Here is a 23,226-nt window from a genome sequence, read left to right as displayed (position 1 = left end):
TCGCCATTGACAACCTCTAAATTGTTGCCAACTTGGTCATTCTTGTCATAAAGCAAATATCCATTAATACTTCAGCATAGCAGGGAGTTCAGTTTGGCTAACGAGCTCTTCGTTAAAAAGTTGCAGATGTCAAGACTTTACATTTTTTTAGCACAAATATGATAATATTGCAAGCTACGCATAAATCGAATAATTACAACTAGTTTTTATATAAAGCAGCTTGCAGGGTCATTTGATCCTGCGTGGCTTTGGCGGCCGCGCAGAGCTCAGTGTAGAGATCCATGTTTGACTCATGCTTAGGCTTAAGTAGCTCTAGTACACGCTCGACGAGCTTTTGTGTAACCACGTGCGGTACATCTGGCGACGCCGCAACGTGACAGTGAAGAACGCTCATTAACGTGACGCAATTGGCGACCAGCTGTCTAGAATTAGGTAGTATTTTGCCAGAATGCGCCGCATTTGAAAAATAATCGTGTTTTGTAAGCACATTGCCCTCTTTTTCGATTTGCAACGCTGCCTCGGCAACCACAGCTGCGGCTTTTTGCTGACTCGCCGAAAGAAAATGGATGGCCCAGCGCATTTGATCCTCCGACAACGTTTCAATTGGCAGAATGTTATCATCAAGGCCAGTGATAAAATTTCCTGATTTCAAGGATGTTTGAGCTGAAAACGATTGAAGACTCAGCAATGCAGCCTGCAAGGACGCGTTTGTATCCTCCAAATTGGCAATAAGCCACGAATGCTGTTTTTGCACTAGAGCTTTGTCACTTGAAGCATTCTTAACGAAATCCTTGACGATAGCGGGTGACAATGCCGTCGGAGTCGTCCATGGACTGGATTTCGTCGCATTCTTTTCAGAAAGTTGAGCTTGCTGCTCATTTATGCGCTTATGAAAGGTTGAAAGTGCTGATATAATCTTTTCCTTCCGGTATAAAAGACTCTTTACGGTAAGCATAACGCGGATTTTCTCTTCGCGATAGCGGTCGTCAGAAATTGTTGATGAAGCATTTGCTAGACGATCTCCATGAAACTTTTCTCTGCGTCGATAAAGCGTCGATACTGGAACTTTTGACTCTGTGTTGCCATCTTCACTATTTGACCACGGGGAAAAGTCCAGTACCATAATATGCTCCAATTTGCATGACACGGCCTCGAAGTTGTTGAGAAATACTTGGCATGTTTGATCTCGAGCGTGAAAAGTAGCGAATGTAGCTCGTCGAAAACATCGCTTCGACTCCATCCACACTATAAAACAATTTAAAAAAATCACTCCCTTTAGCAAATATGCGAGAGATTTCAAATTAACCAAAAAATACCAATCAGCGGCACACCGGGTTTCAATAAATTCGTCCTGTCATTTGTCTAAAGCGAAGAAAAGCAATGGTCAATAAAATCAATTCACATTTTTATTGTGGACGTGTTTGGTACCAATTGTGCAGGATCGCGGGCATAATTGCTGTTACGGAACAACTGGAGTTTCTGCTTTTCTTGCGCAAAGTATAACGGACTAAGACGTCGTGGGCGACCCATTGAAGCACGCATGGACGACCAAATTGACCGCGTTGCTACTTTAGTCTACACACACCGTTATCAATGAAAACTCGTCAGTTGCCAATTCAACATTAATTTCAACTACGACACGTCTACCTTTTCAAGGCCCATGCTTTTGAGACACCCGACAAATTCATTTTCTTGAAAAAAATCCACGTCACTGAAAGAGTGAAACCAGTGGTACCACGGCAGACGAAATCTTGCTCCATGAATCAATTTCTGTCCATATTCCAGCCACATTATAGCTTTCATAGGATGTCTTTGCTTCCTTCCTCGTTTTTTGTGTGAAAGACTACGTTGTTCACAATACAATTGATCCAGCTCTTTTTGAGACTGCAGCGTGGCCAAATGTTCCGTAGACATCAAGTTCTCCAGCCTCCGCTTCTTCCTACTCCGAGCCGTTAACTTCAATCCGTCTCCGATCGCCTGCTTCACATTCATGACGATAACTTCTTTGACCCATGATGATTTCATACTATTGCGTTTTAAAAGTTCGTTTTGCATCTCAAAGTGGTCCATCATGATAGCGCAAAAACCTTCGACTGATGCCTCTGGCAGCGATAAATACCTGCGGTGCATCTCGAATAAACCACGCACCATTGCCGCAGAGCGTAGCGGTAAGCTATCTGCGATCGTATCCCATTGTCTACCGTGCACTTTTAGGAGAACATAAAACTTGCGCAACTCCACAAGCGACCAACTCGGTCCTAGTACACGCTCATAAGGTAGCATGAATTTATGGTCGTTCTAATACTCGGCATTTGAACATTTGAATGAGTTGTCACGATCAATAACTTTCTAAAATTATGTTTAGTTCTCAGAACAATTAGTCAATCTATGAATATTTTCCCAGGTGAAATGTCTCAGAATACGTGGGCGACTTCGTTGATCAGTTGTATCTCTAATGTGGTTGTCCTTAGTATCCTTCTCGAGTTTTAAATAAGTTTCTTCTTTTAAGGCTCGGGCGATATAGCCTCCAACGGCTCCGCACGATTCAATTGTAAATGAATGCGGGGAGACATTTAATTAAATATCTAATGTCCGAAGAACTTATCCACGCAGACGTCGCAAATTAAGATCCTATTGGCGCTATCGTCTCCTGCGGTGTACCCGCTGCCGTTAATTTAAGGTAATGATGAAATACTTCTAGATAAATAACTCTACTCCCTGCCAACAGGTGGTGGCGGCGCAGCATTACCTGTCGCATGCGTGACTGATAAGAGCGACGCAGATTGTGCATCTTGCTTACAATTACCACGGAAATAATTTTCTCAAACCCAACAATAACGAGCTTGCTAGTATCCATTTTAATCATCGATACCATTGAATTGACAAAACTAATTACTATCCACCACATTAATAGAAAGACCAGCTTCTAATGCGATCGATCGATGTAAACCTTGTTCGTCAAGCTTAAGGAAGGCGTGCATCGCGTAGAAAAAGTGTCTTTTAGATGGATAACATTAAAGAAATGTCTTGCAGACTTCGCAATATAGCCAAACACGATATTTTTTTACTATTGACGCGAGGTACAGAATACGAAGCTAAACATGGCTTCATGCAATACTGTTGTTACATCAAGTGCTGACATGCCCGGCTGCTGATACTTTGGTAGCAGCAAAAACATTACGGCCATTCAAATTGGTGGACTCGAATGCCATTTTTCCCAAGTATAGCCGCTCCAATATTAAAATGAGCATAGCGGATAATTGCTTTACTGTCTCTTAAACCATTGTCGACCAGACTCGATGACTTTAATAAAATCGAGCTTCGAGGATTCTGTAGCATCCGCGTATATTCAGCTCATCGGTATGCATCTCGACGCCAGATCGCAATAGTGCGTTCAGTACGTTACTTTAAAAAGACAGTTGCAGTCCTTTACATCGCAACTACGTCCAATTATGTGAACATGCTCAATTCCAACATGCCGTGGCGCTTCTTCCGTCCTTACAAGTCAGAAGGCGGTAAGGTGCAGCTTTGACTCAGTGCAGGCCTTGACATGGTCCGACCCGTTCGTGCTTTCTTCCCAGAGCGCCAGCATGCTACCATTCTCGTCCTGGTAGTGCTGCATTAATTCATAGGAAAGGCTGGGCAAAAGCGTTCAGTGCCTACGTTTCATGGCGCTGTGAATTGCTTTTCTGTGAAAGGCAAAATGTGACAGACTTAAAAGGAAGAAGCGTTTTCGTGTCGCAAAGGCACTGGAAGAGCCGATGTCTGTGTGACACGGGTGGTTTATGGCTCAGTGAATCTTTCCAGAGCAGATGATTCGACGAATTCATGCGGAAGCACGTGGTGCCTCTTCGACCAGAAGCGTCAGAAATCGTTGAAACAGTGGAAAAACGGTAAACGGTCAAGATATCGTTTTTTCGCGAGAAAAAGATCCACCTCTCTGGCCCACGCAGATCTTCATTCACCTCAAAGTCCGAACAGCCTAAAAGCATGGGGAAGCCGATTAAACACGACGGCCGAATGAATGTTCGAGGCTCGACATACGAGCGTCGTGCCTGGACGCGTAAAGAGGACGATGCGATTATTCGCCTTGTCGAAGAATACGGTACCAAACGCTGGTCTGTCATTTCGGATCATTTAAATAGCGAGAACCACGGCACGGAGCGCACCGGCAAGCAATGTCGCACCCGGTGGCTGAATCATTTGGACCCTACTATTAAAAAGGATCCGTGGACGACGGAAGAAGAGCAAATTATAGAGGACGCCCAGACCCGTCTTGGGAACAAGTGGGCCGAGATCTCGAAATTGCTTCCTGGAAGGTAAAAATTGACGAATTACGAAAAGAATTGTGTCAATAGTTTATTGTATTGTCGATCAAGAACTCATGAATGTTGTGCTGCAGGACGGATAATGCCATTAAAAACCATTGGTATTCGTCCATGCGACGCACGATGCGTCGCATGGCGAAACAGCAACATAAAACGATAGGACAAAGCATTCGAAGCGGTCCAGGTAGTTCTAAAGTTGCTAAATTTAGCGCCGACGCGTCACCTAATTCGATGGTGGAATTAACACGAGACGCCATGAATTCCGGCGACAACTTTCGTCAAAGTCCGTGCGCTTCTCAAGCGTTGGTATACAAGGATTGCTATCCTGCATTGGTTCATCCTGAGGAAGAACGAGCACTACAGAATGTCGACAAGAAAGTCAATTCGAAACGAAAACGCAAAGATTTGCGCATTTGCACAGGAGGCATGGCTGCGGGTGATAATAACGGCATGTTCTTACCGGATACACCTCGACGAGTGTTACATACGCAGCTATTGCTGCAGCTTTTTAACACAGGAGACGAAGAGTGCGGGACTTACATTACTGTCGCGAGTGCTACGAATAAAAACAATTCACGCAATGACCATAACAAGAAGAAACGACTGAATGGCCCTGGACTCGGAGAGAGTGATGCATTCATGGACATGGATCAACCGTGTCACGCTTTTGAACACCTTGACATTGACTTTAATGAGGTACGCGTTGTCTTATAATGCAATAAGTCGCACGGTATGCTTATTGAAATGAAGGATCGATGATGTCCATAGCAAGTTGCCGAGTTCTTTAACATGCCGACGCCACTAGGTTTTCAGCCACCGCATAGCTTACGCCGATCTCCACGATTTATGTCGCCGGCAGGTTTCTTGAAAGTCGACGGCACCAAATTTTCCTTTGATGACCTTGACTTTCCTACCGAATTGGATTCCAATACACTCGAGTTTGTAAGTGATTGTTGCATTGTCTAGACCCATGCATTGATTTGCTTACGTTAAGACTTGCTACGATAGGAAATATTGAGTGAAACGGGTGGTTTTCTCCGTCGATCGCCTCGGCTTCGTACGGACGTGTCGGTTGCGTTTCCTCACGCAAATGCATCGACTTTTGGAATTGGCCGTCAACCTTCGCCTCACAAACGCTTTGCTCCACCAACGATTGATGTGGCGCTTCAGCAAGAGACGTTCGACTTTGATCATTCCATCACGCCAACGCTTAAGAGCCCTCAACTACGGCAATGGCTCGATGGCTCCCCAAAGAATTTTGTCGCGTCCGTCTGAACATGTGACAATCAAGCAGATTCTATCAGAAAACCTTACCAATTGCTAGCTCGAGTCGGTTGATTGCGAGCTAGAATTGGTCGACGCCTCATCACACCATTCGCGCCTTGATGGGTGGCATGTTTAGTTATATTGCCGGATTGATAAGAAAATTGAAAAAGGTATGGAGCAATGAACATGTAGTAATAGATAGAAACACCACGGGAGATGCTTTGATATGTGGAATCCCGACGAGGCAGGCTTATACCATGTAACGTAAATGAAATCGATTTGACTGATCCTTGCTTATCTTATTATCATTTAGTAAACTTGGTTCAATTGAGCAATATTTCTAGTGTATTGAGATCGCCACAGCTTAAAACTGATATCCCACAACTATTTTGAAAAAAGTTTATTTTATATTTAAACAAGTTCTTACTCCCACAACTTTTTAAGAAAATTAATAAATAATTTTAAATTTGCAAACTGAAATTGATATTCCCACGAATGCTTGGTGGCTTTCCTTTCTAACGAATACAATTTTAAAATTAATTTTTTTTTGAGCCTGGCAATCAGAACGATTTGGCTGATGCGTTATCGCGCAGGCCGGATTATGAACATTCTCATCTAACGACTATAATGTCGCATCAATCTGTTCGGTTTTCTCCCGGGATGAATAGTGTTTAGCTCCGCTACGAGCTCTAAAGAGCACTGAATCGGGCTTTTAGTTGACGGCACGTTTGCGTGCAAGGTTACATCGATTTTCTATCGATAACGACCTCTTGCTTTATTGCATGGATGCTGTGGATACTCCGTGCATCGTTGTTCCGCGTGATGAGGATTTGAAGTATCGAATATCCATGAGGCGCACAATAATGCCCTTGATGGTCATCTCGGTAGACAAAAGACCTGCGGCTTTGTAAGCCAGATTTTTCTGGTCGCCCAAGCTCTCAAATGGATCAGCACATACGTTCGCACATGCGAAACCGCCAACGAGTTAAATGCTCGGCTCATGCTGCTGCACCACTTGCAAGTCTGCCCATACCCGCAGGGTGTTGGGATTCCATTAGTGTGATTTTTGTTTTGGCCTACCAAAAGATTCAGCCGTTAACACCTGAATAGTGGTCGTTGTTGACCGATTAAGCAAAAAGGCTCATTAGCGGCTGTGCTGAATTCTATTGATGGTGAAGGTATAGCAAAGCTGTTCATCGACCGCGTGTTTCGACAACACGGTTTGCCTGTGGCAATTGTCTCTGATCTAGATCCCCGTTTCACGGGTAAATCTGGAAATCGATTTCTCAAGTGCTTAGCATCAGATTGGACATATCCATCGCGGACAATCCGCAGACCGATGGTCAGACTTACCGTGTCGACCGCGTCATTGAAGACGTTTTACGCAGTGTGAACTAAAGCGCAGGAGCTCAACGCTCCCGGTGGTGGAATTTGCGTTAAATAACTATATCCATGCCTATACTGGCTACACTCCGTTAAATGTCATTTCGATCTCACCCACCCATGCTTTCCGTTATCAATACTACGGCTTGGCTCAGGTCTTGGTGCGGGAGAATCAGCCGATAGACTTGCTGATATCAGCCCTATTACCATTCGGAACCAAGTAAGCGAGTTTCTCGCGACACGATTTCTTGTCTGGAGATATGTACGTGACACGTTTGCGGATAGTCAAGACGAACAGAAAAAAACGAGGAGATACCAAAGATAGAAGCTGTATTAATTCTTCTGCGGCCGTGGACCGAGTTTTATTAAACGTTAAAAAATCTACCGAGCAACTTAGTTTCTGCGGTCTTCAAGACCTAATTGCACTCACGCTTTATTAGACCATTTACGGTCGTGCCCAAGGCCTAGCTTACACGCGTAACCATCCTAGCAAGCTGCGTACACACCCGTGTTCTACGTCGGCTTGCAAAAGCCGTATCGGAACTCATTCCACGTGGACTTAAAGGCTCTAGCGCCGAAAAAGACGGCCGTGCCGCAGATTGCTGCATCCTCACCAGGATGTCCAGCTGATCAATGACGTCCTCTAATTCGACGAATTATCTTAAAATTGGACTGCCTTAAACTTAGAGAATTCGATCTTTAAGCTTTCGGGTCGACGTGGAAGCGTCGGCGCGCTAGCAGCATGTAAATGCTGCTGCCTGAAAGTTCTAATTGCTAAGCACCCTACACAAAGGTACAGAGGAAGTTTTCTATAAAGCTAGACTACGGCTTTATGATAGAGAAAATAGTAAAACTGTATTGATATATTTTATTTCCTACGAAACGATCTTCTATCTACTACTGAGCTTTATAAATCCATAACTACCTAAGTATGACGCCTCCTTGCGCACCGCACAGTCGTGTCTTATAACAATTGGCGGGGTTTATTTAGACTTAAATGGGCAACTCAATAGAGCATGATATTACCAGCTTTGGTAATATTGGAACTATTTAAGTCAGATATTAATAACGATAATTTACATTTTTATATAATTTATCGCATTGACATACACGGTTTTTGTACTTATACACTCGAGCACCCGTCTGGCCCTCTTCCGCACGACTGTGGACTAATTTGTCATTCAAATAGGTACGTACGTAGCCTCGATGAGGGCGAAACAGTTGCGTTGCTAGACGATTAAATGTCGCCGGGGCGTTGAAAATTCCTTGTGGCATAACCAACCACTACCATATCACACCAATTGGGGTGCTTACCGCTGTAAGCGGGATATCGCTAGCTTGCATGAGCAGTTGGTAACAACCATCGGCTATGTCAGGTGCACGGTGCATCGCTCATCCCGCCACATTATTCTGGAGAACATCCTTTATAGAGATGGGAGTTTGTGCTGGTATATAGGCAGTATTAATCTTATTCAAGCTTATAAAATGCGCCATTTAACATTTGGTTTTTTGACACATGTCGGTCTCGAATGGGGAGATTTGCGCTCTCGTATTAGGAGTGAAAAATTTGTCAATTACGTCGCACTGTTCCTTTGGCAAAGACCATTGTCGTGTGGCACAGTATTTGGTTCCAGGAACCAAGTCAATATCATGACAGACACGTCTCTCCGTGTAACACGGATGGTGGAATGGTATGTACCACACCTTGGATATCCTTAACCAAGAAATAGAATGGACCCGTAGGATCTTACAGGATCGATGACCCCCCCCCCTCCGCGCACAAAGCGCAGCTTATGTGTCCTCCAGGGCAGCTTCGTCCAGAAGCGACGATGAATTCAACTCAATTGTTAGTCAGTTCATCACCAACTCGGCTCCTTTAGGGCTCGGCCGCACTCATTAATAGACATTTTGTCTAGCTCTAAAAGAGCATGTAATGAAGAGATTGCCGCAAGGCTAACTTCTTCCTCGATGTTACCGGCTACACCGTTTACAAACGTGTGCAATTGCTCGCTCCTATCACTTTGTGAAGGTGTAGACGCTTTGCGCCTCCCCTGTCTCCTGTCTCGGGACAACACGCCTTTTAGAGGCCGGCACAGTCACGTCTCAAATTTTTCAGCCTGTATACTAGAGCTGGTGGCGAAGTCGACAGCCGACGAGAAATTATGTAGCTCAACCTCCTTGTCCAGCGATCATTTACGTGTCACTTCACGTGCATCAAAAGGGTTTGACCCGAAATACCCTGGCGAATTGCCAATGGTGTCAGTATTGACACTCAGTATAGTGCCACTCCGGCCGACCACACTCGGTGGACGAAGACATGCCACTTCACGTATCTCAGGGATGTTACACCCTTGATGACTCGACCTTAGGCCTCCAATGCTTTCAGCATTCAATGAATCGTTATTACAACGAGTTTTATTCGACGGAGTACGTGCCTTTCCACCGTCTTTGTCTGAGTCGGGCTCAGAATTAATGTTTTCAACATTGGAGTTTATTAACTCAGACAATCCAATGTCTAAAACACTGTCAGTGTCAGTGAGTGATTCCCGCCAATAGCGCTTTTGTTGCCTAGCAAAGGTGGGTTCATGACTCCAATACTTTGCTAGGATCATTGCGTGTTGCGCCTAAGATCTTAGCCCCCCATTGATCCATGGCTCATGGCGTTCAAGCCAGGCTATACCGAAGATGAGAACATTTATTGAATACAAATCAAGGACGAGCCCGCGTTCCACACTGTCAAAGTTCAGAAACTTCATACGTAAGTTTAACGGAACTTTAGGACAGTGACACGAGTTCCAGTCGCTACGCGAACAGTGATGTATCACGTTTATGCACTTTAGGCGCCTCAACATATTGTTAACTTTCATCAAGAGAAAGACGTCGACCATACTTGCAAGACGCTCCTGAGTCAATTTATATTGACCATGGCTTATCAAAGCCCTTCATGGGACACATTTGAAAATGTCAACTTCTGATCATCCTGCAACAGATGGTCGGACGGAGCGTGCAAACCGTATCCTCGAAGAAATACTTCGCGGATAAAGCGAGTTGTTGCCGATGGTAGAATACATTTGCTATCAACAATTCAGTGCATGCTTCTACAAAGCATTTACGTGAACAGCTTACGCCATCCACGCCACCTTGTTTGAGAAAAACTCTTATTTAAGGTGAGGGCTCGCTCGTGCAAAGAATTTTCTAGCTCTTGCTCATCACGCATTAGCCCTAAGGTCAATGCGAATGATACGAATTGTGATTTTATCAACATTTAGATGGACAAACTCAGCAATGACAATAATGCTATTACAAACTTTAAAAATAATGCTGAAACACTCAGCATCAAAGACAATATTATTAGTGAGAACAATAATGCCCTCACTAACGCGCAAATGACATTTCTGCAGTGCGCACCAATCGCACTGAAGACAAAAACAAAACCAAGTCGCCAAATGATTCCCTGCTGCCTAGATAAAGAGTGGTCCGATTCGTACAGGATTCCAGCGCTGATGCGGTGGACCGCAAGAAACAGAACTCTGACAAAAATGGAAGAGCAAATATTCTTTTATTTAGAGTTAACGACCTATCTTTACAGTTCTACGGTAAACTTACCAAAAAAATGTAGTAAAAATGTAGGCAGTAATGATTCACTATCCAGGTGTATTGGCCCGGTCCGTGTACTGCACCGCCAAGGCAATGCGTACACGATCGAGCTGCCTCTCAGGATGCGTACGCATCCTACGTTTTTTGTTAACGTTGCTCTTGCCAACTGCACGAGGCTTCTACCGATTCCGAATCACCCCGGAATGTTCTAAGGCGTCTGCCAAAGGCTGACAATCTCGAGCTAAAGAATGATAGTCTCGAGACAGAGTCTGGTTCTCATGAACTGGACGATCCACTATTCCGTTCAATGAAGATATCTTTTGACGAGCTGTCACCAGCTCATTTTGATGGGGATGATGCGTCTATTCGTTCGCCAGATGATCAGTCGCAATTTGCGCGCAATTTTAACAATTGGTCACGGTAAACATTACTGACCGTCACCGCTTACTCGCGGCGACGGAATCGTGATCAATGTTCTCCCTTAATTAATAAATGGTGTGATCTTAATCATTATGTTAATTCGAGTTCGTCAAACGAGGCGAACCCGATATTTCCTCCCTCTCCACATACATTGAAGAAATCGAGTGGGGGGAACCGTTGTCTTGCTGAACGCCTCTCGAACCACTGTATGGTAAAGGGTGTTCGAACTAGTTATCTCGTTCCTTGGCGAGGGTATCCACCCTTGCATGAAAGCTGGAACCTCGCTCCCAGCTGATGGTGGACGTTCCGCTTCTCGTTCAACAGCACGACGAGACCATCCTCCTCGACAGAGGCCGTTAGAGAACGAGACTTTTCGCGCTTGTAAAAGGATGGGAGGTCTTAATTTCTTGACGCATCTCGTATTGGGTGACCGTCCTCCAATGAGGTCTTTAAGGGAATATGCTTCCTTAGTAGCATGACCTGCGCCCTTAAAACAGCATTGACATGAGTAGGCAAGGAATTCATGTCTTTTAGACAAATTGTGCAGCTTGGAGCATGCATCACTACGGTCCTCGTTTTGACCCGTTCGCGGAAATCATCCAGTTTGTCAAGCCAGACCTCACGGCCTATGCTTTCCACATTGTGTACAAATGCTGTCTAAGCCTGGAACAGAGGTTTGACATCCTTGCCCGCTTGCAAGTGTACCACCGATGCCAGAAAAAGCCAATGATAAAGTATTCCGTTTCATTCTCACCAGGCTTGTGGATCCTGGATGAGTCGAAAAACGGAAGATAATTTTGATCGTTGGTCATACCAGACCAACGAGATGGGTACCGCAACAAAGGCTTTTTTTCGGGAGCAAATGTAACGTATTGCGGTCCTTCTCCAAATGGCTCATTTAACGTTTACGCTAACATGGTTCTCGCAGCTGCATTGATTAGTGCAGCTGCCAGCTTTGCGGCCTCACGGGCTACGCGCACAAACTTGTTAGTAGCCATGGCCAAAGGAATAGATTTCTGAACAAACATCACTAATACGACAAACATGGAATTCCAATAAAGACTAATGATGCAAAATTACAGGGAAAGACATAACAGTATTTTTCTCTCACTCCACATAAGTCACTATTGTGACTGTTGCTGATGGAGGGGATGTAACGGGGTGTCCTGTTATATTAAGAGTATTACCTATATAAGGAATAATATATAGTATTTTCTGTAAAGGAAAAATACATATTCTTTCCATTGAATGTGGGCCGCCTCGATTACTTCACGTACACGACGTGCAGAGGAAAATTACAGGATGAAGTCGAATTTATGGAGACACAAATTATGTACTTCTTTATTTATTTCTCTCATAGCCATACAGAGTTTGTTATAATATATATAAAGTCAGTAGTAGATAGAAATTTGTTGCGAAGAAATTAAATTTATTTGTACAGTTATACATTTATTCTATTCTAAAGCCTTAAAATTAACCCTTTGGAAGGTAGGACTTCCCAGCAAACTTCCAATATTACCAAATTTGGTGACATTGATGCAATAAGACATAAGCTCTATTGTCTGGTTGGTTTAAGTTTAAATCAACCCCGTTAATCGTTATAAGACACGATTGTGCGGTGCGCAAGTAGGCGTATTCAGTGTAGGTTGTCTAGTACTGTAAACAGTGAATCACGGACTGGTAGCGTTTACCACCTACACTGATGGATGCTGCTAGAGAGCGACACTTCCTTGTTGAAGATTGGCTGCTCATCACTCCGTGTAGCAGAAATATCAAATTCTCGTCCAGTGGAGAGGATATTCAAGATTTTTAACTTTTGGGAACCGGTCGACAGGCTGCGCATCGATGTACCGGGCCTGCTGCCTACGAGAAGGAGCACCGGTTGTCGCTCTGCTAGTTCGGAATGGACTAGCAGGAGCGGTGTGGTGAGTGAAAACAGGGGGTTCAGTATCGCCAATGATTTGTTTCACACGCAAGCGAGCCAAGTTAATTTGCTGCGGGCGTTGTTTTGACATATCGGAATGTGGCTGAAAACGGCGCAGGTATTCCGCTTCGTATTGTCGGTTGACGTATTTGAATGCAACACGACGTGATCAGGATAACACGATCAAGTGATTCCACCTGAGCTTTTCACGAACTATAGATGCCAAAATAATTACGTGCATCTAGAGAAGCGCGCTCTTTGTGTGCCGCAATAGTTCTATTCAAATAAGGCCATTCGGATGGAGGTCGGATCGGTATTATGCCACCAGTCACATAGCCATGTTCAATGCCGGCACCGACAGGACAGGCTCACGTGCCGTCGGTGGAGTTTTACGCTCAGACTCTTCTGCGTCAGACCCTTTGTGAATGATGAATTGAGCGACAGGTGTTCTGGTTCTACCTAACTGAGAAGCAGCTGCGCCTTTTTGGACAACGCTCTCACGAATAGTCGCTGCGCTAGCCAGCGCATACGATGTGACAGTCACTTTGTTGACGAAAGGGAAGTTGGCATTTGCAAACGTTGGGCGTCTCCATGTTAGAGCAAGGGTGAAGTTTGGATGGGGGTAAAGCGCCATTATCCCACCACATTAGCTCGCTGTGCTCATCACTACTATGAGGTGATGGTAGCAGTGTCGACGCGTTGTAGTCAACAATAAGCGACGGCTCTAAATCCTCCGTGCGAGTGTGATAATTCTTAAATTCTAGTTGGTGCGACAGCAGCAGTAGCTTTCGGCGTTGGAACTGAGATGCTAGGCGGCGGCAGTGATTTATTGCTGCGCGTGCGCTTCGTCCGTGGTTGTGTGGGTGTCTTTACAGACGATCCATCAGCTTGACCCCTCGTAGGTGACCTGTCAGGCGCCGTGTGATGACAAGAATGTACACATACTAGTCGCTGAGAGTGATAGAGTGGACTATAAGTGGCGAGTAAAGCAGCTTGCTGTCCCTCTTCCTCCCGCTCACGCTTTTACAGAATGTAAAATACGTTTAAAAAAGGGGTGGTGTAACGGGCTAAAGTTGCTCTGATGTTACACAAAACCATTAAGTACCCTTTGTTTACTTAACGGGATGGTCAATTACTTAGTAAAGTAGACCTGCCACTTGGGTGTGGTGCACGAAGTGACCAACCCTTGTGTATGTGATGAATATAGGTGCATTCGCATTGAAAGGGATGACGACTAGCGTCATCCGTAATCCGAGGTATTCAAATAATACGCTCGCAACGTAGGGTTGTACATCATCAGAGATGGCATCTATCGATTGGCAAAAGGTATTTATTTTTAATTCGATTAAATATAAATCAGTCTTAAAACATCCTAGTTAGTAAGTGGACACGTGAAGCCGGACTTCCGCTTCCGTGACAACACTTGTCCTAAGGTACAAGTTTGACGGGTGAGATCTCTTAAGCGCCCACCAACTACCTCATTGCACGTATAAGAAGACGGTCAAACCGCTCCCTCATTTGCTTGAAAGTGTGTGCATTGTAGTGCGTGCAGCTTAAGAAGCGTCCGCCTACACAGTTTGATCTTAAAGTGTCTAGTTCCTTCCTAAGGCTCGATTTTTGAGATGTGAGAGACAGAAGCCTTTCTAAGGTTCATGCTCTCGGGCTCTAGTTGCCACTTCATTCTACGAGCCCCGGAATCCCTTAATTTAGGATTCACAAAGCTTTACTATCTGTACAGCTCAATAAGTTATCAAACCTATTAGTTCCTTAGAAATAAGTGGATCTTTGACTTTCTAAGTCTTCCTCTGACTTAGGGAGCAAGGTAAGTTCCGTTACAAGAATTATAATGCTGGCAACAGCACAAAAGCAATTTTCGTTTTAAGCATGCTAGAATCAACATCTGACTTCGACTTTTTATTTGCTTGGGATGTGAGATGCTTTTCGTGTAGCCGCTTGTAATCGGTGTATTGCAAGTCGTGGAAGACAATAAGGACGTAAAATGAATTTGCTTACCAAATTATGCATGAATGTCCAAAATTTAACTTCATAAGCACATACTTATTCTGTCAAAACGCAAACTTTAGCCAAGTCGTTTCTTTATCAATTAAAGCCCTTTCTAGTCGAAACTAAAATTATGAATCCGATTGATCACTGACTTCGGTCCTCATTAAACCCAAGCTTTTCTAATTTCGTTTGGCGTTGGGCTGTTCAGGCTTCTTGGTCGATCTGTCCCAAATGCCTTTCATGAACTTATCGTCGGTTACAGCCTGTTTGAGAAGTCGATATAACTCTACATCGAGATCGTAAGCACGCGGACTCTTCTCAAGTTCAAGCAATAATTTCTTGAGTGAAGAAGGTGACGGATCATACAATTCAAAGAAATTGGCATCGACCTTAAACTTGCGCGACAGGTGAATCTGAGCCAGCATGTTGATTGCAAGCTTGCCTTTCTTGTTCTTGTTGTCATTATGAACTTTGAGGAGCGTCTTTTCAATAACAGTCTCCTCTGCCGAGAATTTCCCTTTCGCCGATAGAACAAAAGCTTATCCACACCAGTGCGAGAAAATCTTCATTTCCTCTTCAGTTGGGGCATTTACATCTTTGCAGATATATGACCAGACATCCATCAGCGACACACCGTCCCGCTCTCACTTGGAAGCGAGAGTTGACTTAAGAAAAAACACTTTAAAACCGAGCATTTCCGCTTGCGCTAAGTTGCGCACTAGATTTCGCTCACCCCCATTCGCTTTCGAAAGCACTTTCAACAAAATTTTATTGTAAGGCTTTCGAAAGATGTCTTCTAGAATCATCTTCACCTTCGAAACTTTTGCAGGTTCAAAAGCTTTTACACCATCTCTTCCAATTCCAAGTTTCTTCTCGTTGACCGCTCCATCCTCCGAGAGATGCTTGACCACGCTGCTGTCGCTTTTAGATATTGCTGCTTCCATGCGCTCCTTTGAAAGCGGCGAGAACAAAACATTAAGGGTTTTGAGATGTTCAAGTAAATTACTGAAAGCTCTTTCGTCGCTCTCGACATTTGTTGCTGCGTAAGCGCGTAATTTCCCTCGTGCAGGAGCGGTACTGTCATAAGCATCAGCCAATGATTCGTTTACCGACGTCAACTGTAAAGTAGCAGAGGCCGACGCGCTAAGCGCGAGGAAACCTGTCAATGCGGCGACGTAGACACGAACCATTGAGTTAGAAGATTATTTTTTGAGACCTTATCGCGTTTAACAATTTAAGTGTAGTGAAGTATGAAGAATTTAAATTTGCGGTGTGACGATGATTGAACCCAGATCAGGTCGAAATGTATTTTCTTTAATTTGGTCGATGCATAGAAAACACATCTTAAGTGGAAAGTTCACGTCTTTGCAATATTTCTAAAATTTCACTCGGGACGGAATTCTTCAGGATGAACTAGGTTTCAAGCTGAAAACCATCTTTAAACTGGCTCGTTTTATTGCTATCGTCCGCACGAGTTTACTGACGCTCCTCTATACGCCGGCATCTCGAGTCTTAAGACCTTGGGAAACGTGGCGTCGAGAAGAATAACATCGCAACCCAGGTCCGATTCCGACGATAGCTTCTTTAAAACTTGCACAGCTCGTTTTTAGAGTTTTTCGTTTTAGTAGTCTAGTCTTTAAGCCATCGTGAACATATGTGGCTTAATCACTTTGAGAATAGCCATGGCGGCGGAGCGTTCGATTTCTTGCTAGTGGGGTAGAAAGTAACTTCACACAATAATCGAGAGCTTGTTGGCGCTCATATGTGTAGCTGCGATTCCTATAAGTACTACATTCCTGAGCCGATCGTAGGGACCCGTTGGTATGTTCGGATGCATCCTAGGGAGATACGTATTTATTGTATACGTTGATTGAAGATGGAATACGCACGATCGTGCGTCGCGACGTTTTGCCTGTTGCTGGACATCGATGTTGTCTAAGCTCGACGCGTCTAGGACGTTCGCGAATAGCAACTGCGTCTTCATTGCCTCTAGCCGAATAAGTGTTGCATTGCGGCACTGGAGAGCGGTATTGTAGGATTTGACATTTCCTCGGGTTTGCCATCTCTTACTATGCTAGACAAGTATTTGGCACAATTAAATGCCGAGGAACAATCGCTGATGGACAACGAGGGGTAGCAACTGTGCGAATAAAATGATGACGACGACGTCACGCGCATACAACATTTACCTCTGCAAGTCTGACAAAATATCAAGATTAAAGGTTTCCACGGCATGATTATGCATAACGAGTACGGTGGCAAACGATTGAGCGCACACGGCCACTATCAAGATTGCCATACGTAGTGCTGCTGTTACAGTTTGTGTACCCAACTCGCTGAGACTGCTAAGCTCTTGCTTTAGTATGGAATTGGGGTAGCTACGAGCTATTTTTTACTTGATCGTTTTACTCTCATACGTCCTCTGTAACGGGATGAATCGTTACATGAAATTAATACTAAAAGGTTATTAATTAATATATTATAGAAAAGATGGAAAATATTTGGAGAATCTTACTTTACACGGTAATTTTCTAAAACCTTATCCATTGGTAGAATATAGACCATTATTTCTACTTCGCGGTCCAGTCAGCGCTGGACGCGCGCAAAGAGAGAGACAGATAAGACTTTATTACCTGCTTTGTATTAGTTTAAAATAAGTTAGTATTAACTAAATAGAAACAGAAGAACTTGGATATATTAAATACAGTTTTTAATTAGCCCTCTTTAAAGCAAATGTTTTAAGAAGAGTCTTCCTCGGCATACTGGCATTAGCATCCACAAGGGTTTCTCAACCGGACTTCGCTAAGAGCGCCAACTTGTTCACAAGGTCAGACCCATGTACACCAAATACTGCCCTGTACAAGGCAAAAATCGCGCAAACTTCTGCATCACCTAATCAACACCCAGTCGAATTTGGACCGTTTAAGGCACCTTGCAAATGCACAGTAGCCGCAGTCGCCATCGCCATCCACATCGATCTTAAAGCGTACGGTGGACCAGAAAATGATGGCACAAAGTCTTGGAGAATTTTGATGATGACATTCTTCCGTACTGGCTCTTTGAGCCTATAAATCCAATTGACTCGAGGGGCAAGAAAGCATTACTACAATCTCACTGAGCTCATGCGGAAATTAAGCATACGTCAGTCGTAACGAAGTGTACCGTTACATAAGTATCATTTCCTTTAAGAGGAATAATAAATAAAATCTCCTCTGAGAGGAATAAAGAAAGCAGTACAAAATGAATATCTTTATTATTTTGTACTTAATAGTTCCAATATTATCAAATTTGGTAATATTGGCGCAAGTAGTCATTAGCTCAGTCTCAGCTACGAAANGGACATCGATGTTGTCTAAGCTCGACGCGTCTAGGACGTTCGCGAATAGCAACTGCGTCTTCATTGCCTCTAGCCGAATAAGTGTTGCATTGCGGCACTGGAGAGCGGTATTGTAGGATTTGACATTTCCTCGGGTTTGCCATCTCTTACTATGCTAGACAAGTATTTGGCACAATTAAATGCCGAGGAACAATCGCTGATGGACAACGAGGGGTAGCAACTGTGCGAATAAAATGATGACGACGACGTCACGCGCATACAACATTTACCTCTGCAAGTCTGACAAAATATCAAGATTAAAGGTTTCCACGGCATGATTATGCATAACGAGTACGGTGGCAAACGATTGAGCGCACACGGCCACTATCAAGATTGCCATACGTAGTGCTGCTGTTACAGTTTGTGTACCCAACTCGCTGAGACTGCTAAGCTCTTGCTTTAGTATGGAATTGGGGTAGCTACGAGCTATTTTTTACTTGATCGTTTTACTCTCATACGTCCTCTGTAACGGGATGAATCGTTACATGAAATTAATACTAAAAGGTTATTAATTAATATATTATAGAAAAGATGGAAAATATTTGGAGAATCTTACTTTACACGGTAATTTTCTAAAACCTTATCCATTGGTAGAATATAGACCATTATTTCTACTTCGCGGTCCAGTCAGCGCTGGACGCGCGCAAAGAGAGAGACAGATAAGACCTTATTACATGTTTTATATTAGTTTAAATTAAGTTAGTATTAACTAGATAGAAACAGAAGAACTTGATTTTATTAAATCGATGCTGACATATGACAGTGGTGGGAATTTATGTGGAAGATTTGTTCTTTTCGTAGCTGAGACTGAGCTAATGACTAATTGCGCCAATATTACCAAATTTGATAATATTGGAACTATTAAGTACAAAACAAGAAAGATATTCATTTTGTACTGCTTTCTTTGTTCCTCTCCGAGGAGATTTTATTTATTATTCCTCTTACAGGAAATGATACGTATGTAACGGTACACCCCGTTACGACTGACGCATGCTTAATTTCCGCATGAGCTCAGTGAGATTGTACTGATACTTTCTTGCCCCTCGAGTCAATTGGATTTATAGGCTCAAAGAGCCACTACGGAAGAATGTCATCATCAAAACTCTCCAAGACTTTGTGCATCATTTTTTCTGGTCCACTGTACGCTTTAAGATTGATGTGGATGGCGATGGCGACTGCGGCTACTGTGCATTTGCAAGGTGCCTTAAACGGTCCAAATTCGACTGAATGTTGATCAGGTGATGCAGAGGTTTGCGCGATTTTCCCTTGTACAGCGCAGTATTTGATATACATAGGTCTGACCTGGTGAACAAGTTGGCGCACTTAGAGAAGTCCGGTTGAGAAACCCTTGTGGATGCTAATGCCAGTATGCCGAGGAAGACTCTCTTTAAAACATTTGCTTTAAAGAGGGCTAATTAAAAACTATCATACTTGTAATATAGGCACATGTCAGTGGTGCATTGCTGAAATCCATTTTGACACAACTTCGAGTGCAAATAATTTGCTCCATAGTCGACCCGCTTTCTTTGGTCCGTATGCCGACTTCTTTAACATCAGCGCCATTGAATTTTGGCCCGACATTGACAAAACATTCAATGCGAATGATACGGGGTTGATTTAATCAACATTGAGGAAGACAAACCAGTAATAGCGATAAGGCTATTGCCGACTTTGATAAACATTCCATCACAAATGCGGCGTACCGACAGAGACGAACCGCTGACAAAATGGAAGAGCAAACTTTCTTTTATTTAAGTTTATGCCTTATTACTCATGTCTACGTTAAATGATAGGGTTTAGATCGACGTTAGCTGGCTTTCACGTGCACGTGAGAAAGCGTTAGGAAAGTCCATAATTTATGTAAAATTTACCTCTGATACCTCTAACTATTAAAAGACTTCCCGACCTCATGGAAGTTTTCCATCTACGTGCCGACATCTTGCTGGCTAGTAATGGGTTCGGCTCTTCATTAATAACACAGAAACATGCAACGTGCTACACCCACTAAGCACCCTACTAAGATAACAAGTATGTGTAAATTAAAGGGAAATGGCCCATTGCATCACCCCCTCCCAAGACAGCACTCACGCACCGCGAGTGCTCACTGAAAAAACACGAGATGAAGAAGACACAGAAATTCAGGCAAAGATGGTGGAACGAGGTGTAAGCAACCACGCAGAGCCGCATAGAGCCATTAGCGGCAGTGCATACGTCCACATAAGGGACGCCGACATTCGGCCGTGGGCGCTGCATGACTTGTCTGGAGCGGATACTCCGGACTCTCCTGTCACCACGCGAGATCATTTCCAGCGCTTCCGAGCCAGCGTGGAAATATGATTGACGGCGGCAGATACGATGCGCTTCAGACGTCGTGGTGTGCCTTCATTCGACGCTGGAATCGGATGATGTCCGGTTGTGGCTTTATCAATTTGTTGGTCGACAGGGAAGACTTTGAGTTTATCATTTCCTCAGCGCCTACGCGAAAGAGTGTGTGAGAACGCTTGAAACGAGAGCCGCCTCTGCTTCGTCCACGTGGATGTAGATGTCTGTTTTGCTCCACCATGCCTAGACCGACTAGGGCAGCTTGGAGAACCCACATCACTGAGCGACCGCTCAGCGAGATCAAACAGGCTTGGGTCGGCAAGTACAACCGTAGTCTAGGTGAGAAGAAAGCCTCCACTATTTGTGGCGGATTGCGTCGATTCCGCCGGATCATCGACAGGTCTGTGCAACTCACTTGCGCGAGGCGGAGAACGAATTTGCAACTCGCTGGTGTTTCATTCTCCATAACGTTGTCGTAATTATATCTCGCCTCGGGGAGACCCGCGTCTTCAGCGATTAGAAGCAATTTGGCTTCGAGCTCACAAATGACGTGTGAGGATGCTGGAGCGCCATATCGTTGGTCATCCGCAAGCTGGATCGCAGCCTCACTCGAATTTGCTCAGCGACGAGCTCGCCACGATGGACGCTCTATTTACGCGCCATCTACTCAGCCTGCTGATCAAGACTCGAAAGTCGTAGCTAGAACATACGCTTTCAGCTGCCCGACGTAGAACGTAGGGTGCAATCGCAGGAACGAAGAAATGTCGAGAGTGTAGGCTTTTTGAGTACCTTAAAGGGTCCAATAAATCTAAAGCGAGTTTACTCACCGCCAAGTTTATTACTGCTGAGTCTCTTATGCATTCGGTCGAAAGGATTACACGATCTATGTTCTTTCTTCCACCTTCGTCAGCGTTCTCTTTTTGTTTGTCCACAGATGCCGGACAAACCGGGCTATTGACTGCTGCTGTAGCAGAACTCGCTCACAGCGACGTCATCGATCGGAGCGCCGATAGTCGCGGCGCATGTTTAGCCGCATTAGGCGATGCCGCGGATGTCCGAGCCCTCGATGACGGATCAATAAATATCCGCAAGTCCACTAAGCCAAGGGTAACGCCACTATGGCTGGCTTTGAAATCGGTTGTCGCACTTGAGACCGTGCGATTAGATTAGCGCTGGTCATGGCATGATTTCTTTACCATTTTCCTGACGGACAAGTGTAAAATTAATCGCTTAAAGCGTACACAAGGAAAACACACGAAGAATCGGCAATCGAAAAGATACGGGTGACCACTCATTAATCAATCGTCATACACTTGGACCTACGGTTTAATGACGCACGAGGAACGTTTAAGTAACCGCTACATGATTAGCTTAGTTAGTCACAAAAGCAACTATTGCCGTAATTTTCCTTGCAACATACCAAGAATGCTGCAGCCATGAAGTTGTAAGAAATTTGGTATTTTTCGATAAACGTTTGTTTGTCGTGTGCACGAACTCCGCACGGACTCAGGGAGAAATAAATCAGTAGTCCAATCATTCTATGAGAAGACGAGTGTTTCAAGCCAACGCAGTGAAGCTAGCAATGCAAAAACCAAGATGATGCACAGGACCATTATGAATATGGATCACTGTGTAATATATGCTTGTAACTTACCGCCGAATTTCTGGGGCGATACGGTGGAATATGCTGCCTTCACATTGAACAGTGCTTCCACAAGTGCGAATTGAGATCGTGCCGCACCGATAAATATGCTAATCAAGCAAGCCCCGTTACTTCGCGAATTGTTGTTTTAGATCACCATGTAATGTGTACCGAGATCCATAAAAGAGAAAAGTTGCACAAAGTGGACAATTTGGCATTATTATTGGCATTGGTGAAGAGATGAAGGGGTGTCGAGGCAACCTACCCAAAGATAAAGTTGTGTTGTAACCAAACAAGTAAAAAATATTGAGACATTGAACAAGCCTAAAACGAACTGGTGCATGGGCTGTCGATGCTGAACAATGATGTTGCTGTGTCAGATAAGTCCACACGAAACGTTGGGCAACAGCGATATAGTTATTTTGGAATAAGTAAAGAAGGTGACGTGTAACGGGGCACTACGACTTGTACTGCTTCAGTACAAGTCCACTTCACACTGCTTCAGTTGTGAGTGGTGCCTTACGTTAGGTGACGTACACTGTACGTGCAGAGGAAGACTTCCCTTAAGACAAGTTAACTTAAGGGTAAAATGAAAACTGTATTAATATAGTTAAGTGTCTTTGTTAATCTATCTTTGTAAATGTTGTCTTAACTATAAACTAATACTAAGCATGTAAATGAATTCTTATCTATCTTATCTCGTAACTCTCTTTGATTACTTCTACAGCTGATTAGTCTGCGGAATAAATAGACATAATGGTCTATACCTATTTATGGATAAGAATTCAGGAAATTACTATTTAAAGTAATTTCCTCCAAATATTATCTGCCTTTTGGATAATATTAATTAACAATCTTTTATTGTTAATTTCATGTAACGATACACCCCCGTTACAGGTCAAGTACGCCGATCCCGCGAGTAAAATCGGAACGGCGATTAAGTTCGGAATTGATGGTCGACATA

The 23,226-nt window shown here is 43.9% G+C and overlaps 4 protein-coding genes across 4 annotated transcripts; 1 reads left to right on the top strand and 3 right to left on the bottom strand.

Annotated features, from left to right (window-relative positions):
• Window positions 1-117: 117 nt before the first annotated feature.
• Window positions 118-2,283, bottom strand: CCR75_006962 (uncharacterized protein; the record flags this gene model as incomplete). The annotated part of the gene is made up of 4 exons (XM_067965027.1): window positions 118-1,245; window positions 1,317-1,362; window positions 1,429-1,575; window positions 1,648-2,283. The coding sequence occupies 4 exons, from the start codon at window positions 2,281-2,283 to the stop codon at window positions 200-202; spliced, it is 1,875 nt and encodes a 624-aa protein (XP_067818654.1). The 3' UTR covers window positions 118-199.
• A 1,499-nt stretch (window positions 2,284-3,782) lies between these two features.
• On the top strand, window positions 3,783-5,883 carry CCR75_006963 (uncharacterized protein). The gene is made up of 4 exons (XM_067965028.1): window positions 3,783-4,319; window positions 4,403-5,024; window positions 5,097-5,270; window positions 5,337-5,883. Exons 1-4 carry the CDS (start codon window positions 3,991-3,993, stop codon window positions 5,601-5,603), a joined length of 1,392 nt encoding a protein of 463 aa, XP_067818740.1. The 5' UTR covers window positions 3,783-3,990; the 3' UTR covers window positions 5,604-5,883.
• Window positions 5,884-15,101: 9,218 nt separating this feature from the next.
• CCR75_006964 (uncharacterized protein) lies at window positions 15,102-15,347 on the bottom strand (the record flags this gene model as incomplete). Its single annotated transcript, XM_067965029.1, has 1 exon — window positions 15,102-15,347. One exon carries the CDS (start codon window positions 15,345-15,347, stop codon window positions 15,102-15,104), a length of 246 nt encoding a protein of 81 aa, XP_067818657.1.
• Window positions 15,348-15,566: 219 nt separating this feature from the next.
• Window positions 15,567-16,112, bottom strand: CCR75_006965 (uncharacterized protein; the record flags this gene model as incomplete). The annotated part of the gene is made up of 1 exon (XM_067965030.1): window positions 15,567-16,112. The coding sequence occupies one exon, from the start codon at window positions 16,110-16,112 to the stop codon at window positions 15,567-15,569; it is 546 nt and encodes a 181-aa protein (XP_067818658.1).
• Window positions 16,113-23,226: the final 7,114 nt, after the last annotated feature.

This window comes from Bremia lactucae, linkage group LG10 (genome assembly GCF_004359215.1).
Source record: "Bremia lactucae strain SF5 linkage group LG10, whole genome shotgun sequence".
Taxonomy (NCBI): Eukaryota; Oomycota; class Peronosporomycetes; order Peronosporales; family Peronosporaceae; genus Bremia; species Bremia lactucae.
Note: the sequence above shows the minus strand (reverse complement) of the source record. Positions and strands in the feature narration are given on the sequence as shown.

Bases quoted from the DNA above. Each gene is read 5' to 3' on its own strand.
- CCR75_006963 (XM_067965028.1), top strand. From the start codon at position 3,991: ATGGGGAAGCCGATTAAACACGACGGCCGAATGAATGTTCGAGGCTCG. The intron at 4,320-4,402 runs GTAAAAATTGAC...GTTGTGCTGCAG, and splicing joins TCGAAATTGCTTCCTGGAAG to GACGGATAATGCCATTAAAA. The intron at 5,271-5,336 runs GTAAGTGATTGT...TTGCTACGATAG, and splicing joins ATTCCAATACACTCGAGTTT to GAAATATTGAGTGAAACGGG.